The 24,266-nt window shown below is 46.9% G+C and overlaps 5 protein-coding genes across 5 annotated transcripts; 1 reads left to right on the top strand and 4 right to left on the bottom strand.

Annotated features, from left to right (window-relative positions):
* Positions 1-5,210: 5,210 nt before the first annotated feature.
* Positions 5,211-6,131, bottom strand: N7539_008570 (aminoglycoside phosphotransferase family protein; the record flags this gene model as incomplete). Its single annotated transcript, XM_056938165.1, has 1 exon — positions 5,211-6,131. One exon carries the CDS (start codon positions 6,129-6,131, stop codon positions 5,211-5,213), a length of 921 nt encoding a protein of 306 aa, XP_056786547.1.
* Positions 6,132-8,620: 2,489 nt separating this feature from the next.
* On the bottom strand, positions 8,621-9,280 carry N7539_008571 (uncharacterized protein; the record flags this gene model as incomplete). The annotated part of the gene is made up of 1 exon (XM_056938166.1): positions 8,621-9,280. The coding sequence occupies one exon, from the start codon at positions 9,278-9,280 to the stop codon at positions 8,621-8,623; it is 660 nt and encodes a 219-aa protein (XP_056786548.1).
* Positions 9,281-11,115: 1,835 nt separating this feature from the next.
* On the top strand, positions 11,116-11,777 carry N7539_008572 (uncharacterized protein; the record flags this gene model as incomplete). Its single annotated transcript, XM_056938167.1, has 3 exons — positions 11,116-11,177; positions 11,222-11,355; positions 11,458-11,777. The coding sequence occupies 3 exons, from the start codon at positions 11,116-11,118 to the stop codon at positions 11,775-11,777; spliced, it is 516 nt and encodes a 171-aa protein (XP_056786549.1).
* Positions 11,778-13,784: 2,007 nt separating this feature from the next.
* On the bottom strand, positions 13,785-14,865 carry N7539_008573 (folylpolyglutamate synthase; the record flags this gene model as incomplete). Its single annotated transcript, XM_056938168.1, has 3 exons — positions 13,785-14,636; positions 14,689-14,796; positions 14,845-14,865. The coding sequence occupies 3 exons, from the start codon at positions 14,863-14,865 to the stop codon at positions 13,785-13,787; spliced, it is 981 nt and encodes a 326-aa protein (XP_056786550.1).
* A 7,436-nt stretch (positions 14,866-22,301) lies between these two features.
* N7539_008574 (uncharacterized protein) lies at positions 22,302-22,763 on the bottom strand (the record flags this gene model as incomplete). The annotated part of the gene is made up of 2 exons (XM_056938169.1): positions 22,302-22,312; positions 22,406-22,763. 2 exons carry the CDS (start codon positions 22,761-22,763, stop codon positions 22,302-22,304), a joined length of 369 nt encoding a protein of 122 aa, XP_056786551.1.
* Between the last annotated feature and the right edge of the window lie 1,503 nt (positions 22,764-24,266).

The following is a 24,266-nucleotide window of genomic DNA, read 5'->3' on the forward strand; positions in this document are numbered from 1 at the left end:
TTATGAAATCGGTGCCCAGCGTATAGAGTACATAGGTCCCTGTAGACTGTGTCTACAGGTGACAAGGTAATAATACTAGTACCTACTGCATACATTTTCTGTCAAATATCTATTCAACTCTATATACAGAACGCCAATCCCACATATATGGCAATCGTAACAAACATGCCTGGTGATTCATAAGCGAGTTCGCCGCAAAGCGCATCGGCATTCTTGGTTCAAGCACTATCACCACTCTTTGTGCTACGAATCACCACGATAATCATAACTTTCCTCTCTTGTGACTTATCGATGTAGTGTATTTCTGCAAACCTACAGAAATGCGGGAACGGCAAAACTTTCTCATGGTCTCCTTCAGGCGGGTAAGAGACTCTCTTAGAACATATCATAGGAAATATGATTCGTTGCTCCTGATAAGGAAGAGCTCGTATGGTACAATAGTGATCGGCAGCTCTTCCAAGACGTATTGTATAGGCAAAGTGACTTTGGTAGTTTTCTTCCCTACTTGCGATGACTACCTCCCTCACACCTTAGTTCCGCATGGTCTAGGCGGTGGGGTAGCTTAATACGTCAGGTGGATTTCACTTCCTCTCCCAGATGAATATAATCCTTTGCAAAGAAATCCTTCGGTAATTGACTCAAACCCGACGATAGTCAAAAATATTTTGTTGTTATTGCAGACACCGAAGAGCAGATTATCAAGAGGGTCTGTATGACATGTGATTCTGCCACTCACCACAGTCAATAGCTAAGGAAGAATCTCTCCCCCACAGCAATCTCACACTCCTCATCCCTCTCACACTTCGATACTGCTGCCCCTACCGTAGCCGTATCTCATCAGGTTATGAGCCCTGCTTAGCGCGATTGAGCAAGCTATTCACTTAGTCTTACTCACCTAAGCACCAACTTGCAAAATAAGCGCTTCAACACGCTGCATACGCAGCTTCGGTACAAAGCCACCTCATTCGGCGCAAAGACACCTGGGCCCAAGGCCCCTACGCACCAGCGTCAGCATATCGGCCAGCGTCAACCTCACGCGTCAAATGCGCAAACTCAGTGATACTAAGTCCTAAATACGGCATATCGATACATAAAACAAAAAACTACCATCACATTCGCGACCAGTTGGCTAGAGGCGCATGCAAATTCATTAAGGTTGCGTCCTCCGAGCAAGCCGCCGATGGTCTTACCAAACCACTTCAACGAGTTCAATTTGAGCGCTTTCTAACCATCTTGAGCATTGATGAGATACGGCAACGGTAGGGGCAGCAGTATCGGTATGAGATTGCTGAGGGGGGAGAGATTCTACCTAAACTATGAACTGTGATGAGTGGCAGAATCACATGCCATGTAAACACAAGGGAAGTGATTTGTTCCGGAAATCACGTCCGTCACATTTCCAGGCCTTCATCTAGAATTCATGGCCTTTTGAACCTCTTCTGGTGGTCGTGAATTTCTACGGTAATTTTTTTGAGTCACTATTTCCTAGCGCAGGAATGCCTCGGCTGTTACTTACTCGGGTTGATTCTGAGATCTGAATGACTTCGAAATGTACTCGGGGTATGTATATTCGTATTCATTCATGACCGAGCTACTTGAGCGGGTACCATTCCGTAGTTTAGGTCGAGGAATGGTGCTGTGATTTTGCTAGATGATAGTTGCAACTAATTTGTGTGTACCACTGAATTTTTCATACTCGGCGAAAGGCCACGGTGATTTGATAAAGACAGGCCAGACTGGGACACCATCTTGGAGCACGTTTTGATGTCGAGTCAGGTACGACTGTCGTTTCCATAATCAGTGCAGTCTCTTTTGTAGTTCTGACAAGGTCTAATTAGAGGCCGTCCACACACCGACTGACTGCTGTCTTGACCAGACTTTGCCGGTAAGGTAAGTCAATGTTGTAAATTGGAATGCGGCTGATGGTGAGGAATACCGTTCTATTTTCCGATCAAGCACAAAGAAAGTATGCAGGGAAATCGGCAAATCCCTACAAATCAAGCTCTATCCGCTTTTGTGTCAGTGGAGGCCGATAGGTACGTACCTTGCATGGTTGGACCTACATTCTCTTGGGGCTTATGTACTGGAATTCGTGATAGGTTACCACTCTTTGAATCCTAGAATGGTTTGTTGTCTGCCAGGCCATCCCGTACCGATGTCCCCAGAAGATCTGATATTTTTCCAGGAAGATACACAGCTGGCAAACCAGACAGATCTAATGTCGCTGATGAGCACTTCCTCCACCGCACTCACCACGGATAAAATCCGGTCGCCAACACCATGGTATGATGGATACAAAGAGGGAACACTGCATAAACGGAAACCATCCCTACGCCACTGACGTCACTGACATCAATTTGATTGGTCTGCATAGGTCACGGTCACTAGGCCGTAGGGGAACGCGGATGACGGACGGTATTGAGGCTCCCGCGTAGTGTCAGTTCGATAATTGCATCGGATAATGCACAGGAACTGTATATAGTCGGTACTTGTAATGCGTCCTTATCACCTGCAGACACACTAAATAGGTAGCCATGTACTAATATATTTACTGGGTACTAGCGCCACGATAACCTTCTAGTCAACTACGTCTGCCTACCCATGGCTGGTGGTGCCAATTCAAAGACGAATGAGGCATGGGAATTAGCCCAGCTGGCACAGTCTGGGTCCTCCTATAAGCCAGCACATAATGGTCGATGTTGTTCTCAAATACCGACTATCAATACCACAGGCAAGTTGAAAATCAAAACATTTTTGATAGCGGTCAATCAATCCATATTTTAGAATTGTATTGCTATTGTGGCGAGGGTTCATACATCGATCGACAGCAGAATTGGGTTTAGCTGTTTAGCCTCGCACTAGACCCTATTAAGCCCACAGCGGCGCAATGTGCCATCATTGGCCGTATTTGGTCTAGCGTTCCTGCATACTCCAGTGGTACAGCGCTTAGATCCACAAGAAAAGAAAGAGTCAGAATACAATGTCTAAATTTCTTCGAATTCAGGAATTTGCCGTTTCACGCCATAAATTTCAAATAACATCGTGTATTTTAGCGAAGGTAGGAAGCCCGGGAAGAAAGAAAAGGAAGCACTAAAGCCGGCAGGTTGGCATATCAGCATGTCAGGAGTAATTTGTCCTTCTTTTTGAGTCCATATTTGATGCGATAGTGCTTCAAAACACGTGGATGGCGCGAGTTTGTCTTTTCCAGGACAGAACTCGTCGCTTTATCGTTCTTAGACCTGGTATGGGATCAAGGATGACCATAACACCCGGCAGGAAATGTGGCGGCCGGAGCCCGTGCGTGGTGGACATGTGTGATTACTTGAAGTTAGCCCTTTTACCGTACAAAGAAAGCCTAGCATCGCGCCTCCGTAAGTACGCACTTCAGAGTGGTATCTTGAGCCCCTTTCCTCCGTCCTAAACCTGTTTCCACTATCCTAAATCCATTTTCCTCATCCTGAACCCATTTCCCCCGTTCTGGACCCGCTTTCTCCGTTCTAAACCTGTCTCCACTATCCTAAATCCATCCTCCTCGTCCTGAACCCATTTCCCCCGTTCTGGACCCGCTTTCTCCGTTCTAAACCTGTCTCCACTATCCTAAATCCATCGTCCTCGTCCTGAACCCATTTCCCCCGTTCTGGACCCGCTTTCTCCGTTCTAAACCTGTCTCCACTATCCTAAATCCATCCTCCTCGTCCTGAACCCATTTCCCCCGTTCTGGACCCGCTTTCTCCGTTCTAAACCTGTCTCCACTATCCTAAATCCATCCTCCTCGTCCTGAACCCATTTCCCCCGTTCTGGACCCGCTTTCTCCGTTCTAAACCTGTCTCCACTATCCTAAATCCATCCTCCTCATCCTGAACCCATTTCCCCCGTTCTGGAACCGCTTCTTCCGTCCTGAACCCGTTTCCTCCGGCGCCGCAAGTCTGTCTACCATCTTTTTCTGCCAAGTAAGTCGGCCCGTAGTCATACCCAAAAATTATCTTCCAATTACTTATGTTTGATGCAACGTCCATCCGATATAGGTTCTTGTGCAACGTAATGCGCGCTCACGCGTTCAAGAGAGTCGGTAGAGGCAACCCAAAAAGCGGTACAATTAACGGGTTATAGACCTTCGTGAGCTCCACTGCAGCTCTGGGATAGGAGATGGTCGTAATATTACACAGAGGCTGAGATTCCAACTTTCAGACCGACTATGAATATGCTTTAAGTAATATTGCACAGTCCCGTTTGCCTTTACTGAAGGATGATTATCTACTTAGAGACTGGCCCTCGCGGGCTTCCGTGATGGACTTTCAAGCATATTTCTTAATCGTGAGCCGCACCGACCTTTGTATTAGTCGACTACCGAATATGATAATAGTCCCTCAACTCCTGATGCTCATACCGATGTCATGATTACGTAGACTTTACGATAATCCTATAAAACTTAAAGGACTCTCACATACCGTCGCGAACTATTTAACTTACACATCGTAATAAAATACACCATTACTGAATGGACTCGGAACTCAACCCAAGTCTTGAGAAAGTGTTTGGGCATCATTTCAATGCATGGGTCTTGATAAAGGAGGCTCTGGAAGAGTCAAGACGAGCATCTGCAGGAAATGTGCGGCTGGCCTTGATGGGAGATAGAGTACTCGACCTTTTACTTGTTCCTTGTTCGGCTTTCGTTTTTTCGTAGTGCTATGTACAGTATGAATGTAAGTGCGAAATGACTGACTTGTGCATGCGGCTGATCCTTCTCTTGGGTAGCAGAATGTGTTCGAGAATTATCAGGCAGAGCTAAATTTCCTGAGTCTCCACTGCAAGGGAGCTTCCTATCTTCGAGGGGAACTTCACTCGTTCCTAAGAGGATCTTCCCGGGGCTAGAATGGCTTCTGTAGCCGATGACTGAAGGTTTCCTTGATGTTTTACGGATGTGGGAGCCTACTCAGCCTCTGGATACAGACAGGGACACAGAGGAAATCGTTGAGATATCTACCTGCCGCAAGTACCCAAGACATATAGTTGTACCCATGCTATAAATGAAATTCAATTTCTAGGTACGCATGCAAATTGTCCTTCTTAGCCCAATCTCTTCCGCTCTCGTTGTTCGGACCAAGCATATATGACTCCGCTGGACCTGACCCCGGCGTGGGGGTAAGCCAACTCATCCATTCCTTGCTAGGTCAAATGAAGATAAATGAGATACAAGAAGCGGATAGTCGTCATTCAGCGGATAGATTTTTCAACACTTGCTGACCCTTTTCGTCCAAGTTCGGGAATTTTCGTAACTGACGAAGATCCATCCAGAAGTCCTTCGCGTCACGATGTCCGTCACCGTGCTCCTCCATACGCTGTTGTAGCAAGTTTTTCCACTCAGCATCTGCCTCAGTCCATCCCCAAGACGCTGAGACGTATTCATACCATACAGGGTAGTAGGCGGCAAATTCCCAATCGAGTATTCCGACCAGCGCCCCGTCTCTGACGATAAGATTGCCCAAATTAAGATCACAGTGTGTGAGTACATAAGGTTCACACGTGGGCAAACGCTTCTTCAAATTCTCCAACACTCGCTGAGGAAAACAATTTCCCGGCGAATCACGAAGCGTAATAGCAATCGCATTCCAGAGCTCGAGGTCGGAGTGAAAAGGTCCATGAGGCGCACGGTCGGGCAAGAGTAGCGCTGGATAACATTGGCCTTGATCAACCGTTTGCATGGAATTCGACGTGAGGGACCGTAGCTTCTTGCGAATTTGGACAACTTGGTCTGCAATAGCTGTCTTCTGGCACTTGGATAGTGTAGGCCACGTCTCTTCAAGTGTTTGCCCCTTTATGCGTTCTAGGAGCACAAAATATTGCTTGTCGTCATCAACCCAGTCACGTATGAGCTTCGGAGCAGGGATATCAGGGTACTTCGAAAGGTGATTCAACACTTTCGCCTCGTTTTTTGGCCCCTCATCAGGGCGCTCTTTCAGGACAACATCTGACCCGATGGACCAGACACCACGTCGACTCGCTCCATAGAAGAGTTTTATATGACTGGAATATAAGCATTGCTCCTGCTGTTCCAATGTCCAACCACAGGCAACACAACCTTTGGCCGGTTTTTCCATGACGAAAATGCATGAAGAGCATGAAGTTGCCATCTGTTCAGAAGTCGATTATATGGGACAGCTCACCGCTCACGTGAGTGTCTTCAAACAGGATTACACCCCGCTATATTGCTTTTTTGGCACATGGGCTGACACCACATTTTGGCGATGTCCAACCAGGATTAAACACATCGGGCAGAGACAGTGCAGAGATCTGCTTAATTTTTAGGAAGGGAACCTGTCACTTCTTGGCCTGATCCATGCTGCACCCTTTGGATTGACGGGGAAGGAACTTTGTACATCGCTCCGGGAACTACGACTGCACAAGTTCTGAAAATCTCTAGGCGTACATGTTTGCCGAAGTTTCGTCGCTACGGCCCCCGTTCTAGGACTCAAGCGATGTCTGTAGGTGGAGACGCATCTAGAGATGGGCTATTTCCTATTGGTTGGCGAATGCTACGATCCAAAGGTTCTTGATCTACAATTTCTGAAGCTGTCTGTTTACGCATGCGTGCGGATTTTGACATACGTGGATTGTTAAGCTACTTGTCATTCGTCGGCAGTAGATGCGAGGACGAACTAGACTGAACATTGTTTAGTTTAAAGCCTTGTACCGTTCTACACCTCCGTTCCCCAACCCATTCCAGGGTATAAGTACGTGGCCCAGCCCAGGATCCACGAAGCATTCATAATTTCCACAATATTTCAAACCAAAACACTTCAAATCAAAATACTGAAGTACCTCTTGAACGCCTCCATATCCAAAATGAAGTGTCCGCAATGTGGGTTCAACAACGTGACTCACCCAGAGCCGTTTCCTTGTGAAAAGTGTAAGGCACAGGTCCCGGGATCTCAGTGAGGTGAGGAATTTTTCGCTATGTGCTTTGCTTGATATAAGCTGATTAGTTTGGAAGGTTCCGGACTTTTGCGGGCCCCTCAGTCTGCGCTACGCACTATTTATACATACCTATCCGTCTAGGTGGTTTTGCGGGCATGGTACGGATGGACAGATTCATCGCTAGTGCTACTATTATCGACCATTCGCTCATTAATTTTCGGTTATCAGTGTGATTTCAGTTATAATGTTCTGCGAATTTTCTGTTATATAGGTCTCTATACATTCAGCAAATTGCAGTCACTCGTCAAAGGTTCGGTACTCCTTCCTCTTATACTTTAGAAACTTCCATGGGAACAGGCTACGCCTGCCTTCATGGTGTCATGAATAATGATGTATCTTACTGTGCCGGAATTGGATATAAGCAGGTATATAGAAATTCATCGTTTCAGCGAAACAAGATTCCGTTTTGGCGCTTCGGTGGGCGGGAGTCAATCTACCGCGATTGAGTGTCTTAGGAAAGCGGTGAGTACGAAAGCGGTAAATATGACAGTTGGTTCCGATAACAGAAAAGGCACGTGGTACTAATCTTCCGATGACCTTAGTTACCATCCGTTGGGCATCAATACAAACAAACTCTTTAACCAGTTTCCACGTCCGATATCTATGGCCTGCGATATCTTCTACGGATCATAAGTAATAGTATATTTACTATTGACTCCCCATATGACATGAAGTCGTGCGGTAAATATAACTTAAGGCGCGCAACCTCTCATGAGGTAGCCTCCCCCACTTTGTGTGCGACTTTAACGATAACCGGCCGTGCCGAGTTTCGAAACATTACATTGGACCTTTGCACCAGAATACCAACTTCCTATTATCCCTTTCGTCATATAGCGTCGCGAGTACACTGAATAATGCTCTGAACGGGCATGGTTCTTCAACGAATCGTATATCAAGGCCGGGAAGACAGGTTATTCGATAGACCGTTCATCACGACCGATAAGGTACGACAACGACACACGCGTTTCTTGTCAAATACTAAAGCGAGGTTTTAATAGTGCTCAAACTCTCGCGACGAAGGACTCGAATATGCTGCGGCACGTATTTTTGACGCAGAAGATTGCGAAAGAACTATATACGGCCGAGCTGCTATGATCAGGATCACTGATCCGAACGTAATCAAGGGAACACCGCTACTTTGGCCGCATAAACGTACTACAACGGCCGGGAAGCACATTGTTCCACCGCGATATGAGGTCGAAGTGATAGACGGTTGGATTAAGCTGACCAAGTCCTCTGTTGCTTGAGCAAGCTGATCATTTCGAAACCTTCTCTGCGTCCAACGCATAATGTGATAGAGATGTCCTCGTGTTCTCCTTCTGGTAGCAGTGTATTGCAGCAATCAGTTATCGGCTCACCCAGGCCTCTTTCCATCTTGCACTGATTACTAGCCTGAATGGCCTTGGAAACAACAGGTCCCAAGAACGGTATGTGGTCGACGGGTGCTTTCGAAAACACGTATTGGATCCCTGCTTTCCTGTTAGCAAGGCTTTGTTTATGAACACGCATCACTTACGCCTGCCTGACGAATTGTCATTATCTGCTCGTTCGCTTGAGGATCGGTCACCTAAGGATCCTTCTGTACTCCGTGTTTGTTTCTTAGATAGATGTTGGGATTCCCTGTCTCTGTAGGGCTGCTTTATGGCTAGTCGTTTGATAAGCGTGGTTCCTCATAGGGACAAGAGAACTTACCTTCGCGAGATATATCATATTCTCGATTTTCTTGCAGAATGCCTTCTTCTTGTTGGAGTTTGTCCAACGTGTCCGCTACTACGAGCGGCCACTCACATGGGGTTTCCTCTTCAAGAAACTCTGTCACAAGCTTGACAACCTTGAAAGCCATTTTATCGCTAGTCCAGCGACTCGGTTCAAAGGTGATTGACCACGTAACAATAGTGTCCGGATTAAGGCCTCGAATAGCTTCAATTTTTCTCACTATAGCTTCCTTTCTCAACCTGTTTCTGGAAGAATCAAGTGTCGAGAATTTTGTCTCGCCAAAGATTGTAAGGATATTTCTTCGAAAGATTGTCGCTTTGAAAGTTCCATTCTTGCAGAGTGCTCGTCTAGAAGTGACCGTATCGCTTGTATATTTATTCTTCTCGTTCTGTGCCCGGGCGCAATGGGATTCCTTTCGTAGTCGTACTTTCTCTTGGAGGAATTTCGTGCATTCCGATAGTCGGGAAGTCAAGTCAAGTAGCGTATCCCATTGCTCATCTGCGGGACGTAGTTTGTCAATCTTTGACTTCAGCTGTTCAGCCTTCTGCAGGCACGTTTCAATCTGAGCGATGATGGATACGGTAGACATCTCGGATCAGATGGGTGAAGGACTTCGGAGGCTGATGAAAGTGAGAAATGGGCTAATGTTGAAAGGGAAAAAAGTTAGGCAGCCTGGGAATTTCCGCAAGGGTGATGATCCTTGACACAGGGGATTCAGCCAACAATAAATAGCCGACCAATTGCAGCCGTCAATCGAATCCTTATAAGCCATCAAGTGGTTTGAGAAAGGCTTCTGCTTATGGTATAATAGTAGCGCACAGGTCCCAATTAGCTCTTATAAACCTGTGACCCATACAATATGCTAGCATCTATGGAACTAAATGACCGTTGCAGCATGGATGAGAAGCAGGCGTAGATTAGGATGGATCTACAGGACTGAATCCGGGTCATTGTTAAGCGTGCAGCAGAATTGGCATATAAGAGACATGGATGCTCCTCGGGACCTTGACCTTTTTCTACCAGAGGACGCCCTTTGGGATACCCCGGATGTATATCTGCATCTGAAACAATCTGGTGTCACTAACATCATAGACCTTCCGAAGTTGGTTCACAGATCCCGAAATGGGTCCAGAGGCGGAAGTCTGGCGCCACGACTTACTGATGTGGTCAAAATCAGCGTGTCCCTTCTCCGCACTAGTGGACGCCAGACTGGCAGATCTTGCTCTACTGAAGTAAAGTGCCGTAAGAGTTTTTACCCGATACGAGATCGAGACTTCTTAGCTGCTTAGCGACACGGACCCAATCGTCCTCTTCCAGACGCCAAACGCACTAAGGCTCAAAAGTCATAAGGCGTGCAATTCCTTGCGCGAGGTGTCCAGTATCTGTCCTGCGCCAAGAAAGGAAGACAAAGACTTCAATGAGCAAATCAAGGCCGGATTTGAATGGCGAGTCACACTAATCGACATCAAACTTCGTACCTTTCAGAACACTATCCTGACCGTTTTTTAGTTTCCACGTCGAGTGCTAAAGACCGTGCCAATATGATTCCCAACGCGACGGCCCCTTGGTACGAGACGCCAAAGCCAGAGATATAGACAATATGATTCTAGCAGAAGTTCAACCGGGAGACCTAAACAGCGTGTACAGTCTAGTGCATCTCCATTAGTTGACTTGGCGGTACTTCCGAACGGGCTTCGGCTATTCGCTCCGTAAATCAGCCAGCGATGCTCACTGCCTTCAGCGATGATGATCCCTTGGTCCTCTCGCAGCCAGGCAATGATGATAAATCAAACAGAGCTGTCTCTTGAGGGAAACTCCTCCAGTCTTATCACACAGCGCAGAGCATAGCGCAGAGCATTCGACAGCCCTAGATGCACGAACGGGGACCTGGAAAGTATGAGCTTATCAGTGACGGGTTCGAAAATACGAGAAGATCTCTGAAGGAGCATACTTAATAGCCAGGATCTCTCCCCCGCTGGATCCAGCCAGATGATCCCTATCCGCGTTGGAGACACCCAGAAAGTCATGAGCTACTACGAGAGTGCCCTCAAGCACTTCTAGCAGCTCAACTGTTGCGCGGTTACTAAGGCCTTCATCAAATTCATCGAGCCTCGCAAATAGGTCCGACATCCCTATAACGGAGGCAAGCCTCCGCCGGGCTCTGTTCCCGGTTCCACGGGTGACCCGGAGAAAACCAAGCCAAAATGGTGGCCCCGGGGAGTGATACACAAGGCGCCTGACCACTTGAGGAAAGACTGTATGGCCCTGTCTTTCCGCTGACCTGCTGGGCATACCGATGATCCCTAGACGGCATTAAACTCCCTGCTCCATATCATCCGCAAGCTTGGAACGTATGGTATCACTGTCGGTAAGCTCAAGGAAGACGCTGGCGACACCAAGCGAAGTTTGAAGCGTTCTTCTCATATGAAGATTATCTACGAGATCCTCCAGGTGCGAAAAATGGAGGAGTGCTTGAGCGCGGGGATGTTGGTAGGTCAAGACCTATCAATTTCAGACACTGGATTACTAGCGGGCATCTCTCAGACGCCAAAATAGACGTTTACGTCCAGAATTTGGGCCCCAGCCACAAGAGTGACGGTGACGAGGATGGCGAGTCTGCTGGGGTACCGGCAATCATCGAAGTTCTTGAGCGCGTCGAAGATGGTCTGTTGACACCCATTTCATCTGTGGAGTAAGCCTCTGCTTCTCTCACCACACTAATCGCCACTATGAACCGTTCAATGCCCGGCAACTTCTCGATACAAGAGAGACTCAACTTTGAAGGCGGCCACGACCGCGCATTCAACGCTACGCCCCCACATCACGCAGACTCAATCTCGCAACCAGTGCTCAGGACACCCGTCACCACAGAGATAAGTAATTCCCACGATGTCTCGGTCTTCGACTACGCCAGCCATAACCCTAGCCTAACGGCCACACCGGACCAAAAACGCACCACAGTAGGCCACTACGACGCCTGGTCAACGCCCACCTCTGGGCAGAACATCTTCAGCCCGGTCGACCACAGCGCTCCACCCAGCGGTCAGGGCCTCCTCCCACCGTCAATGTTCCCCACATGCCCATGACATCGCCTCCCCAGCTGCATGGCACGTCTCACCACAATCAATCTCCCCTAAACTTAAAGGGCCAGTGGGCTCTGCCGCTGCGCACCGGATCGCTCGGTCACGCGCACGGAATACGTCTCTCGCACCCGGTGTAGATTCAATGGGCGCGCTAGACTGGTGGGATCTTGGCCTTTCAACTGTGAAAACAAGTGACTGGTTTGTAGAGAAGCTCTTAAGATGAGACTCGGTTTTGCTGCTTCTTATCTGTTGGTTTGACAGATTTTTTTGCTGCTTTTGGCTGCTTTTTGATTCCCTTTCATACCACATTGTCTTTTTGAAACGTTCTGTCGTTACAGATTGATCTTGTATCTTGGCAATTCGTTAAGTGCGCCTTTTGTTGTTGACTACTAGATATTGAAGGCTTGCGCATTGACTTCCATTTGCATATTTAGCCTACTCAGGCAGCCAACATGCAGGAAAACCGTCCGCCAGTGTGTTCTACAGCACTAAAGGCAAGCCGAGTCTTACCGCGTGCCATCCATACTTCCTTGACAGTGGCCGAGCTCCTCCTTTCAACGGGATCAGGATCTCTCGTTGCCTGGCCACGCCATACGAAACAGGAGTGATTGAAGTGACTCTTCCATTCACCACCAGAACGGGGAGACCAGCTTCACAATCATACCGTTACCCAACGGACTAGATCGTCGACACAAGGGACTACGTGAGACATTCAGTAGCTTACTTGGCGATACAATATACCAACGACAATGATACCTTTGAACCTCATAAAATTCAATGAACCTCTGGAAAACCGTGACGAGGAGCGCGTTTATTACGGCGTTCACGGTGTCCTCGCGCGTAATTCCGACTGGCGGGCAACCTCATCAAATGTAACTCCAAGGCAGTACAGCTACAAGAATTTACGTAAGGAGGGAAGAAGGTGAAGCAACTGTGTTCTATGAAACAGAGTTTAAGACGAAGAGGAAAAGGAAAAGGAAGAAGCGAGGGAGGCGAAGTCAAGCCTCAAATCCAAATTGTGGGATAGAGCGGCGGCGTGGCGGCAGATCCCCATGGAAAGACTCGCACGGAAGGTTCCACATAGAAGTACCCAGAAAAATAGACAACCCTCATGTGTGGAAGATTCCAACACACAACAACACGAATATGATCACCTGACTTTCGTGAACACAAAACATGGGTCACGTGATCTCCTCCTCGATCCCTCTAGTTCCTCTCCATTCACTGGCCAACTGGTCAGTGAACTCGCCAGTTCGCATATTGGCCTTTTTTAATGCGTCACAACCGCTCACTATGGTCAAATCTCTCCTCAGTAGCAATCTCACTCCTTATCCCTCTCTCACATCATACAGCTGCCCCTATCGTAGCTGTATATCATCCATATGGTATATGATTACCCGCTCCTAGGCCCTCCTATAACGAGTAACCTACTTTCTCAAAGAAATTCCTTTCACTACGTGGGAAGGGGCTCCTGGCTACTACATTGCGCTTCATTCATTGCCCTATAGTCCCAAGAATACTAAGTGCACCGCTCACTAAGTGCAAGCTTCCTGTTATAAGAACATGTGTCTCTTTTGTCCCATATGCCAATTTAAAGGCCTGACCAATCGTACGAGCCAGCTTCAGAGCATCCTCGATAGTCTGTCTACAATATACCTTGGTACTGGGTTCGTGTTCCTTCCAGCAACGCACGTATTCGTCCAACTTGTCGAATTTGGATCGCGCTCTCAGATTCCTGTCTACGATAATATTAACAACCTGCCAGGTTCTCCTTATGATATTGGGATACATACCGATTCTTACGTGCCCGTTAGCTCGCTCATTGTAGGTAGTCAATATTAAATATTGTACTTTGAGTTTCTCCGCGTAGAGAGATTTAAGGATAGTACGCAAGAGAGTAGCGCCATCACGATCTGAAAAATGGCTGAATATGACTATCCTCGTCGTTGAGGTATCGACACTACAGGAATAAGCACAATATCACAGAATGTGTTCATAGGTCACCAGTTCTTACCTTTGTGATGTACTCGTTTCAGCAAACCATGACACTGCGGTGGACAATCCTGATTCATTGTGCGCACCGTCAAGAAACCATTTGTGATTGCCATCTTCGGTTATCTGCTGGTAACGCCCTGGCCAGTCAAACATCCGTAAGCCCCTATTGATATGCTCACTAAAGCTGAACAATTTCGCAGGCTTCCGAAGCGATATCCATTCCTTAGCCACTTCTATGGCAAGTGAGCAGTTTTCTCTTTGAAAGCGTATCACTTGTAGCGATGAATCTGGCTCAACAAATGACAAAGTCACATTTTCGAGCTCACGCGCACGCTGCTCGAGAGCCTTGGTGACCTCTGCCTCCTGGGGCGCCGAGAAAGCTCGGCAACCAGACTTAAAGATGCCTGCCTTATGCCGAGCGATATCTTGAAGGTCGGGCCCAAGTAATCTGACATGGTCCTTCGCAATTCGAGTCACTGCTGTTACTGCTGGGGACCGAACGACATTTGTCGCGTCATAAGTGCCGCCCATGTGTGGCTCGTAGACTGCAACATCGACCCCTTCTTGTAGAAAGACATGGAAAGAAAGCAAGGTCAAAAGCTGAAGGTATCGAGGAAAGTCCATGTTGGCACTAGCTTGAAGCGGCAGTTTATCCCATATCTCGAAAAGATACGTAGTGAAGGTCTCTTCCTTTATCGGTCGGCCATTGATCCTGATTCTCTCGCGTATAGTGAGGAGATGTGGCGAAGTATAGAGCCCAACTTTGCAACCGCAGCTTTGAAGTATGGACGAGATATATGCACAGGTGCTTCCTTTTCCATTTGTTCCGGCTACATGGATAACGTTCAGTCTTCCCAAGTCGGCTTGCTAGTAGAGCGTTAGTATTTTCACTCTGTCGTGACATCAAGCCTCGTCATACAGAATAACCGAGCAATTCCAACCATTTCAACATATCATCCGAACCCCTCATTTGGTTTAGGTCTGGCTGCGCAACGCTCCGTCTCGAATTAAGACACTCAATAGCATCCTATAGAAGTCAGAAGTGGACCTCTATAGGCATGTGATAGCAACTCACTTCATATTGCCGGGCCATCATAGCAAATATTCCTAATGGGAGAGATATTTTCACGATGTTTGTGGGATACGTTATTACTGAACTAGCGGGGACTGCTGGCTACGGCGGCAATCCAGGTCACCGCTCGGGAGTCGGGGATACCGCCATCTGGCAGAATCACGTATCATACGACTCATATCCTAATTCGCCTGTACTGTTACGCTGTAGCTATCTAGTATCCATATCAGCGTTTCCAGTACAAGTTTACAAGGTTCATATCGGTGGGTCTAGTATTACGGATGTATGGACGCCCGCAACTACGTAACAGCTACCGTACTTAGTGGCCTACTCATCACCTCTAGTACCAGTTTACTAGTGTGAAGGTACGTATAAGTCTAAGGCAACACTAGTCCTTTATTTTCACTGATGTATCGCTGAAGCTGGAAGATATCGAGTTTTTGGATGAGGTACTCGAAAGAGGGGCAGAATTTTCTACTACTGTTAAGAAAAACTTTGATTAAAGATGATGTGTTAGTAAAAAGAACTATGATCAGTATTACCAGATAGGTACCTAGAGTGCGTAACTGCGTACTGGAAACGCGACACGGGATTGGATGGGCAGAGTGTACTGGTCCCGTCGTGGGGTGGAGGCGCAGAGTGCGCACTGGGTACGCGCCATAGGATTGGCTGAACACCGGGTGCACTTGTTGCGCAATGGAGGCGCAGAGCGCACCACTGCACAGTGTACAGTGCACAGTGCATACTCGATACGCGGCACGGGAGCAGAGGTGGACTAAAGACTAGATAGTAGTAGTAGAGAGGCGATCACTAGTTAGTAATTACCTCCTACTCAGTACTTACTACCACTATATTGAATCTATTGATATTTGTTGTCTCGTCAGAGATATAAGTTACAACAATAATCTAGGCTACTTTCTTTAGGATATACGCTTAGGGAGTTAGGGGGGATAGTGTTGTGAACATGACAGGACTGAACGGACTCAAGACGAGAGAGAGGATTGGACATGGGAGGATGGGAGACACGTGTGCAACGCACACCACGCGCACCGTCTCAAAACTCAGGATGGACTGTAGCCTCTTCTCTTTTCTTTTTTCCTCTCCAGCCTTTGAGATCCTTGATACCACGCAGACAGTTAGAACAAAAGTCTATGAGTCCTTCTGAAGCTTTTCTTAACTGGCGTACAACAGATAGTTTTCTTTTTTCCCTTAAGGGAAGAGGCGTTCTGCTATTAGCGGTTTGCGAAGTAAGGCATCAGGGCTCGCCTGTGATTGGCTAGACGCGACGGATCTGGCTACGATGCTGGCTACGATGCTTGAAGCAGCGCACAAGGAGATGCAAAAGCGGCTGAAAAATGGTACTTGGTGAATGGATGATTGTCCTTCTAAAAAGACGAAAAATCAGAAGACTCTAATATCACTTCGATGGGTCTTCCGCATCAAGGATAACGGCACTTACAGAGCCCGCCTGGTTGCAAAACGCTTCAAGCAGCGTGAAGGGATCGACTAACTTGACGTCTACGCCAGTACGGCCAAGGCTTCGAGCTTCAAAATATTCTGCGCGATCGCAGCCCAATACGCTTGGAATATACATCACGTCGGTTACGTGGCTACGTTCTCGAACATCGAATTAATGGAAGAAATTTACATAGATCTTCCTGAAGGTTTCAAAGAGCCTAGGAAATGCGGCCTCCTTCTCAAAACGCTATAGGGCCTGAAGCAGAGCCCAAAAGAGTGGTATAACACCGTTTATAATGCACTCCTTGCCATTGAATTCAAACGCCTACAGGCCGATCACTCAGTCTTCGTTAACATGAAACGCAAGCTCTATGTCCTTCTGCATGTCGATGATATGTTGATCATCACACCTTCTGACGATGCGCGAAGCTGGCTAAAAGACCGAATCAAAAAGACATTCAATATCACCTCACCGATTACGGCCAAGTCAGCACATTCCTTGGAGTTGATATCATTCAAATAGACGGCCGGGTCTACCTTTCGCAGGTGGCGTATATACGCAAATTTTGAATAGGTTTGGACTTCAAGATACGCATATAGTGCCTTCGCCCTTTCATGACAAGGAAATCTTATAACCGTGTGAGGACACGGCATGAGCTGATGAGATCGAGCTTTTCCGAAAATTGGTTGGCTCCATGATTTGGCTCATGGTAAATACAAGAGCAGAGATCTCTTTTCCAGTAATCAAGCTGACCCGTTACGCACACAACCCTTCAACCCCTGATTACTGTGCCGTTCAGCACACGTGCGTGTGAAATGTCATATCATTACTGTATCAGTTGATATCATACGTATTATACGCTAGCGTGGAAGCACGGCTCGTTGATAGGTCCGCTAATGGCCATGTTCAAGTAACAAAAAAGAACCAGGATCCTGTCAGTCAGCCGATGCAATACTCATTTTTACCCTGTGGGCGTAACAATACTATTTCGTACCTTGACGTGAAAATCAGGGGCCCAGACGGGGGCCATAAAACAGATGTGACTTTCGGATGTAGGATGTACTTTTCCTAGTCGCACATGGGCCGCTAGTGTAGAAACAATATTAGTCACTGGACCTAAACTACCCAAGACCATCTAATCTGCTCCTTGTTTCTGGTCTTCGAGTCTTCAGAACAACGAATATAATCAATTTTCGCTCTTCAACTGTCGATATACGACTCCGTCACATTTGATAAAATGATATCTATGGACACTGTGGCCACACAGAGAACAGCTCCAATGCTTTTGATCGTGATCTGGGTCTTGACCCTTCTGGCCACAGCGTGCGTTGTCATTCGCCTCTGCGTTAGAAAGTATATGCATATTTGTGGATTGGACGACTGTATTATCGGGCTATCGATGGTGAGTGTATTTGTTCATTAGTAACCTCCTAAAGCTTTCTGGATAAATACTGATCTGGTTCGATTCAAAAAAGGGAATTGGATTATCGTTCGCCGTTGCGGCGACGTTGTCCATTCATCACGGATATGGTCAGCATTATAAAGAACTTAACTCAGAGAAGGCTTCGAAAGCTCTGATGTGGAACGTGGTTTCCTTACTTCTTGGTACTTTCGTTTGCGCACTGACAAAGCTGGCCGTTGCGGCTCATCTGGATCGGATTTGGGGACGAGTCCTCAGCCTTTCAAGCCGAAACCTCATGTGGATCTTAACGGGCATGGCGCCTCTATTTGCCCTGGCCACCATAATAATATTCATCACCGAATGCAAGCCGTTGAACGCCATTTGGGGTCCGGCAATGGTGGAAGCGGGACAAGCTACGTGTCGCGATGTTTCGACTCTGATATTCTTTGCTACGTTCAATGGCGGTGAGGAATACAGCCCGTAAATTCGAAAGGTTTACGCTGACCGGTGTGACTATTTCTTCAGCTGTCTCTGCATTCATTGACCTCTATCTGGCAGTCTTTCCTGGACTTGTCTTCCTTCGGCTTCTGCAAATGACGTGGGTCAGGAAAACTGCGCTCTCTGCTGTATTTGGGCTTGGATTAGTGTAAGATATCACTACCACGAAAATTGCGCTTTCCCTACTTAATCACGAACGTTAATCTTCCTTTCCCAGGGTTGCAATTCTGGCGACTGTTAGATGTGCACAAATTAAAAGGCTGGCCGATCTGGCTGATCCAACCTGTAAGTTATACCTATAACTTTGGGACGCATAGTCGAGCTGATAGTCGTGAAACCAAAGACGCATCAGTGCCCCTACTCTTATGGACGAGGTATATAATGAATTCTACCATGGTAATAATTCTGCTGCGTCCATAACTGACGTTTATCCAGCGCGGAGGCAAATACTATGATCATAGCTGCTTGCGTTCCAGCACTCCTTATATTATTGAGATCCAGAGGCGCGCCAAGAGGGGGAAAAGAATACAGCGGTCATGACCAGGCCTGCGAGGGAAGAATGCAGAACCTCTGAACAAAGAGTGACCCAAAAGCATTCCACCTGTGACGATCGGTACTGCCACCAAGCGGATCGACTGTGGCCTGAGAGATCCAACAGAGTGAAGAAGGGGAAGATTGGAATACCACATTACTTCAGCTTTTGGACTATCGCCAAAAATTCGTGGAAAGCCCCTAAGGTTGCCTGATGAACTTGATCCACGGTCGAGGTCAAGACATGAAAGAAAGGCTTGTGACGAGTACGACAATTTGTGTTTGAGGCCTAGTCATACTCTTTAACTAAGGCCTCGCCAAGGACTCCATCGCAATAGACTGCTGGACATAGGTTCGTCCTAACATCATCCTCAAAATTTCCAAGAATAAGAGCGTGAAAACAAGTTGAATGGTGCAGGGACATGAGGACCCTATAGAATAGAAGCGAGGCTGAGTTGTACTTGTCCCTTAAGCATGCAACTAGAACTTATCTACGTCACCGATATCTCCTTCACGGCACAGATAGGTGTATTTATTTATCGCATGTCATTCAGTCCGTGGCTACGCAAGTCAGCGCTATATGGAACCTTTCTTTCTGTACTGATCTCACCTCCGCTTTTAGTCTCTCTTGGCTGTGTCTATTCTGCATAGCCTCCCGTGATACTTTCCAGGCCGGAAACATCTGGAATTTGACTGGCATACCACTCAGTGTCCCTGTTTATGCTACCTTCAAAGTTGTAAAATGTGATCAAAGAAACGGTCTACGCAAGGCAGACACCGCGCTAATAATAAGAGCCGCGCTACGAGAATTGATCGTTCACCAGATTTTTGTTTAGTAGGCAAGAGGTAGCGACATATCTCCATAACAGTATAGCGTTTTATTGCTGATTTGAGTAGCCTTGGACAAAGAACACACCGCCTGATGTATCCATCCGCCAGCTTGATTGTACATGAATCAGATCTGAAAGCTGAAACACGAGGAAGCTAAGCCATCTAGAGCGAAAGCCGCTCCAGCTACAATGACAGTCACCATTAAAGATAATGAAGACTAAAATCGAATATTTTCCCAAATTATTCCTAGTATCGACCGCCTAACGACTGTGTGTAGAACTCGGATGTACGAGCAGATCTGAAGCGAAATTTCACATCAGCCGATTTTTATCTAACCGGATAAGGAGATCAATCTGGTTGATGATGGTCAATACGTCGCCGGGGGTGGCGAAAAGGTCTTCCGTGCCGTTTGAATAAGTAGTTCATCTGAGATGGACCAAGTTTGACGAGGGCCAAAAAAATCGCGATATGTAGGAAATAAAGCTCTGCGTACACAGAAATTTGAAGAATCACATCTTCGGTGATGCGGGTGCGAAGCTTGACTGCATCTCTATTTCAGCGGCGGAGGAGGCGCTCCCGGCTTCATTACGCCGGTAGTATCGTACCCACCACGAGCCATAAGGAGTGCGGTAATGAAGAAATCAACCGCTATTGAGTATGGTGATTTGCAATAGAGGTCGCGGAAAGTTTTCGAGTGTTTCAAACTCGAAAAATGATGCCAGAGGCAGAAAGCTCCAAGCGAGTCAATCGAAAATAGAAGCGAAATTAGTACTAACTTCATCAAGCGTAACTTCAATAGCCCCAGTGGATAGCAGTATTGATGGTAGGTTGGGTCGTTCTCAACGGGGCGCCGAAGCGAAGTGTCGTCAGGTAGATCCAATCTGCGGGGTCGACGGCTCGAGATGTGACGGAAAGGGGGACCTAGGTAACCCTGACTTAATGACCTCAATTCATCGTAGCCCGGCTACAGTACTCCGAGATATTTCCGGCGAATGAAGAATGAACCAAGGTCTCTGCAACCGAGCCGTGCGTATCTCCTGGTGGGCTAGGCTCACCACGCAGCAAGGAAGTTCATAATCCAGGTGATGCCTTTGTATTTTACGAAAGGAATCGTCCGAACGGAACTAGGAAGCTTGGCCTGTAAGCGCTCGAGCTCTCAAGAGCACTGGGGCTTCTCATTCATCTATATCCCGCTGACACAGTCTTCGCTCCCGTCATGACACACCACAGGGAACGTCATTCTAGTGGCGTCTGCGTTGTCACTGCGGTCTTGAGTAAGGCAATTTCTAGCGTCCTCTGCCAGTTGCGTAGTCAGGCACTTTCTATTGAAGGTAAACTGAAGAGGCCATCAAACGCTGTTTGGCCTTGAGGGCTTTTGAGCTTACTTGAAGAGATGAGACGCTGTTAATCCTCTGGTTTACGGTAATTAATTGAAAGCTACGTCGTAAGGGGTCATAGTTCTGCTATGCTTAGTGGCAGAAGACGGGAATCAAAACGCTGAGCTTTGCGCTCATCTTGTCCGACGTCATCCCCGCTCGTACTTGAACTATGCTATCCGGATCAGAGACAAATTTCCTACTGTCTGGTTTATACACCTTAGTTTTAGGCGGTGGAAGCGTGATGTTGGCAGAAGTAGTATCTTGATATGATCCCCTGTGAGGGTTCCCCTCCATTCCACCCTATAGATTGCTCTCTCTGCTACAGAAATTAGGATCTGCTTAGAGGGCGTAGAACAAAATAGAAGGGAGTCATTCTATGATAATTGTCAGTAGTAGTACTTGACGGATTACGATGCCGACGTGATAAAATCAGAAATCTTCGATATTGCGATATATTCTCATCATATTGAATTCCGTCATCATTTAAGCCCGTATTACAACCAATCGAAACATACCTTACCACTGAGAACTCTGTACGGTTAGATAGTCAGAGTACCGTAGCCGTGCGAACTGTATATCGTATCAGAACAAGTCAATGAAGTTTAAACATTTTCATAGAAGGGCTTAGCTCTTGCTAGCATAGGTTTTCTTCGCTATTTAAATAGCATCAATTTTTCATCATCAGCTAGGTGTGACGTAGGCACTCAAGTAGGAGGATAGCTTACGGGAAGGAGCTAAAGGTCCAGAAGGTCCACAGACCAGAAATATGATACCTCTAAATAACCAGGGGGAGCGTCGCGTTCAGGATACAAAGACGGAGACAGACTCTCCTAAGCTTATGACGCTGGACGAACTTCGTTACAAGCAGAATGTAATCCAAATGTCACCAGCGGCAATTGCATGGATGGCTAGAATGTCTCTTTGCTACTAAAATCTATGATAAGTACTTAAAAGCAGAGGAAAGGAAAGAGGATAGCAAAAGGCATGCTGTGAATAGTATACATTGTCATACCACGGGAGGCTGAAGGTAATATTAACCCCCGGCACTTAAGGTCTCTCAAGAACAGGCATTAAACCAAAAAGTCTCTTAGTGAAAATTAAGAAACGTCCTGGCTCTAAACTTTCAGGAGATGCTTTCTGAATATACCTTCGAACATTGTATCCTAGCCAACAGTATACAGATATGTAGAAGTATGAGAGTCAAGACATTTTCGTTATCGAGGACACTCTATATCCCTGCCTGAACCGCTGGTATACACGACCGATGTAATAGCAGCCTGCGGTGACTGTAACGAAACTATGTCATCGAAAATTTAGAAATGATAGTACGTAGTTGAGTTGATTCTTCCCGCGTCCTGAGTCAAGCGATTCCTAGTAAGGAAGCCATACGTTAGAGCGAACACCCGAAGTTAACCTGGCTGACTACCTAGAAAGGGCGTGTAAAGGTGATGAGGTAGTACTTACTTAAGTGAACGCTAGCCAGAGGGGGTAGAGATGGCGTTGTGTTGCAGGAGTACATGTAGGGAGCTGGAGGCTCATACTCATCGCTCTCATAGGTGTTGGGTGTCGCACAAATGTCCCAAGGCGCCGAAAGGTAAGACACAGGTAAACCACGGCTGTCAACACTGGCTTGACTGTGGGTGTTCACGCGAGTCGAGGTCGGAGCTTCGGGGTCTGTATCCCAGGGCAGAAACCAGGAATCTGGACGGACATTAATCAAATCTTGCTCTCGTTGTAGTAAAGTCTTTAATTTCTTGTGAAGTGTGTCAAAGAACGACTTCAACCGGACATGTAAGATTTCAAAGTGAGTTTTCAAAGCCATCAGCCAAGCTGTATAAGTTTGTATTAGAAGTCGATGGAGCAGATGGGCGGAGATGAGGTATGTAAATCCAATATATATAGAGTATAATATAGCGCTAGTGAGTATTAAGCGGCGTATCAGTTCACGATATGTTCAAATAATCCCCTTAAAATATGCCGTCTTTCTATATACGACTAATATCATAATAAGTAATCCTAGGTATTGGTGGGTCTGTATTATAGGTCATACGGTATACGATTGGCTGCGCAGAGGGCGTACTGGATGTGGAGTGGAGACACGAAGTGCGTACTGGATACGCGGTATAGGATTGGTTGCGCAGAGGGCGTACTGGATGTGGAGTGGAGACACGAAGTGCGTACTGGGTACGCGACATGGGATTGGCTGTTTAGAGGGCGTACCGGAGCTGAGATATGGGCCAGTTTAAGCAAAAGTTTACGAGGACTTTACACATGCCCTCTTCGATAAGGCGCAGGCCTTGGTAAAGCGCTGAAAAGAAAAGTGGCCTAATGCGGCTAGAGCTATCTCAGGTATTTATAGAGCTATTAAATACCTGACCCAGAGGGACCTGTGCTAGAGCTAGCTCATTGAAGCGTTGCTATTGGTCCTGAGGACACCACTCGCATAGAAGACACAATGCCATATGTATCAATCCAATGGCGGGAATAAGCATCGACAATGTGATAGATAGAGAGCGATGGTCATAGGATTCGATTTACAATGTCCCTTGCATAAAAAAATTACGGGCGTACCACGTTTTACCTACCCAGCTCTACATTTCAAGGGTCCAAGAAGCGCCAGCACGTGCGCTAGGAAAGTCCTCATGCGTGTAAGTCCTCTTGCGTGCATGCTACCTTATCCGTTCTTTCTAGCCGTATATCATTTACATTATATGAACTATGACACCGGGAATAATATTTGAAGAAGTCATCCATGGCGGTACATGGTTTACCGCCGGGCTCTGGCCCGTCACCGGAATCTCTATAGAGGTTGAAGACTGGCATAGCATTCGGTGTCCCGGTCATAGTGCCTTCAATGTCGCAAATTTCGATCAAAGAAACAGTTTAGGCAAGGCGGACATCGCGCCAATAGAGAGAGTCTCGGGGCGGGAACCGAGACCGCACCAGAATTCCTAAATTAGGTGGATGTAGGAGCAAGATATAGGAGCAAGATAGCTGAATGGAAATATAGCTTTTCATTACAGACTTGAATGGCTGAGGTTGAATGGCCGATCGCCCTGAACATTCATCTCCTGATTGCTTGTACATGAATGGGATTTCAACATCTGAAAGAGATAAGACCTTCAATACGACAGCACGAATCAATATGTGAAGTCATCGAAGTTGAGAGTAAATCTGGAGTAGACTTTGACTATCACCGCTTTGAAATCAATATAGCCAGAAGATAGCCGGGGCGATGAGGGCCAATATGTGACAGAGGGTGATCGAAGTGTCGTCTGTGGTGGCTTTATGAGTGCCGAACCTAATGCGAGCCCAAATCTAACTC

The sequence above is a fragment of the Penicillium diatomitis genome, assembly GCF_028827545.1.
Source record: "Penicillium diatomitis strain IBT 30728 chromosome Unknown utg000013l_segment0_segment0, whole genome shotgun sequence".
NCBI classification, from domain to species: Eukaryota; Fungi; Ascomycota; class Eurotiomycetes; order Eurotiales; family Aspergillaceae; genus Penicillium; species Penicillium diatomitis.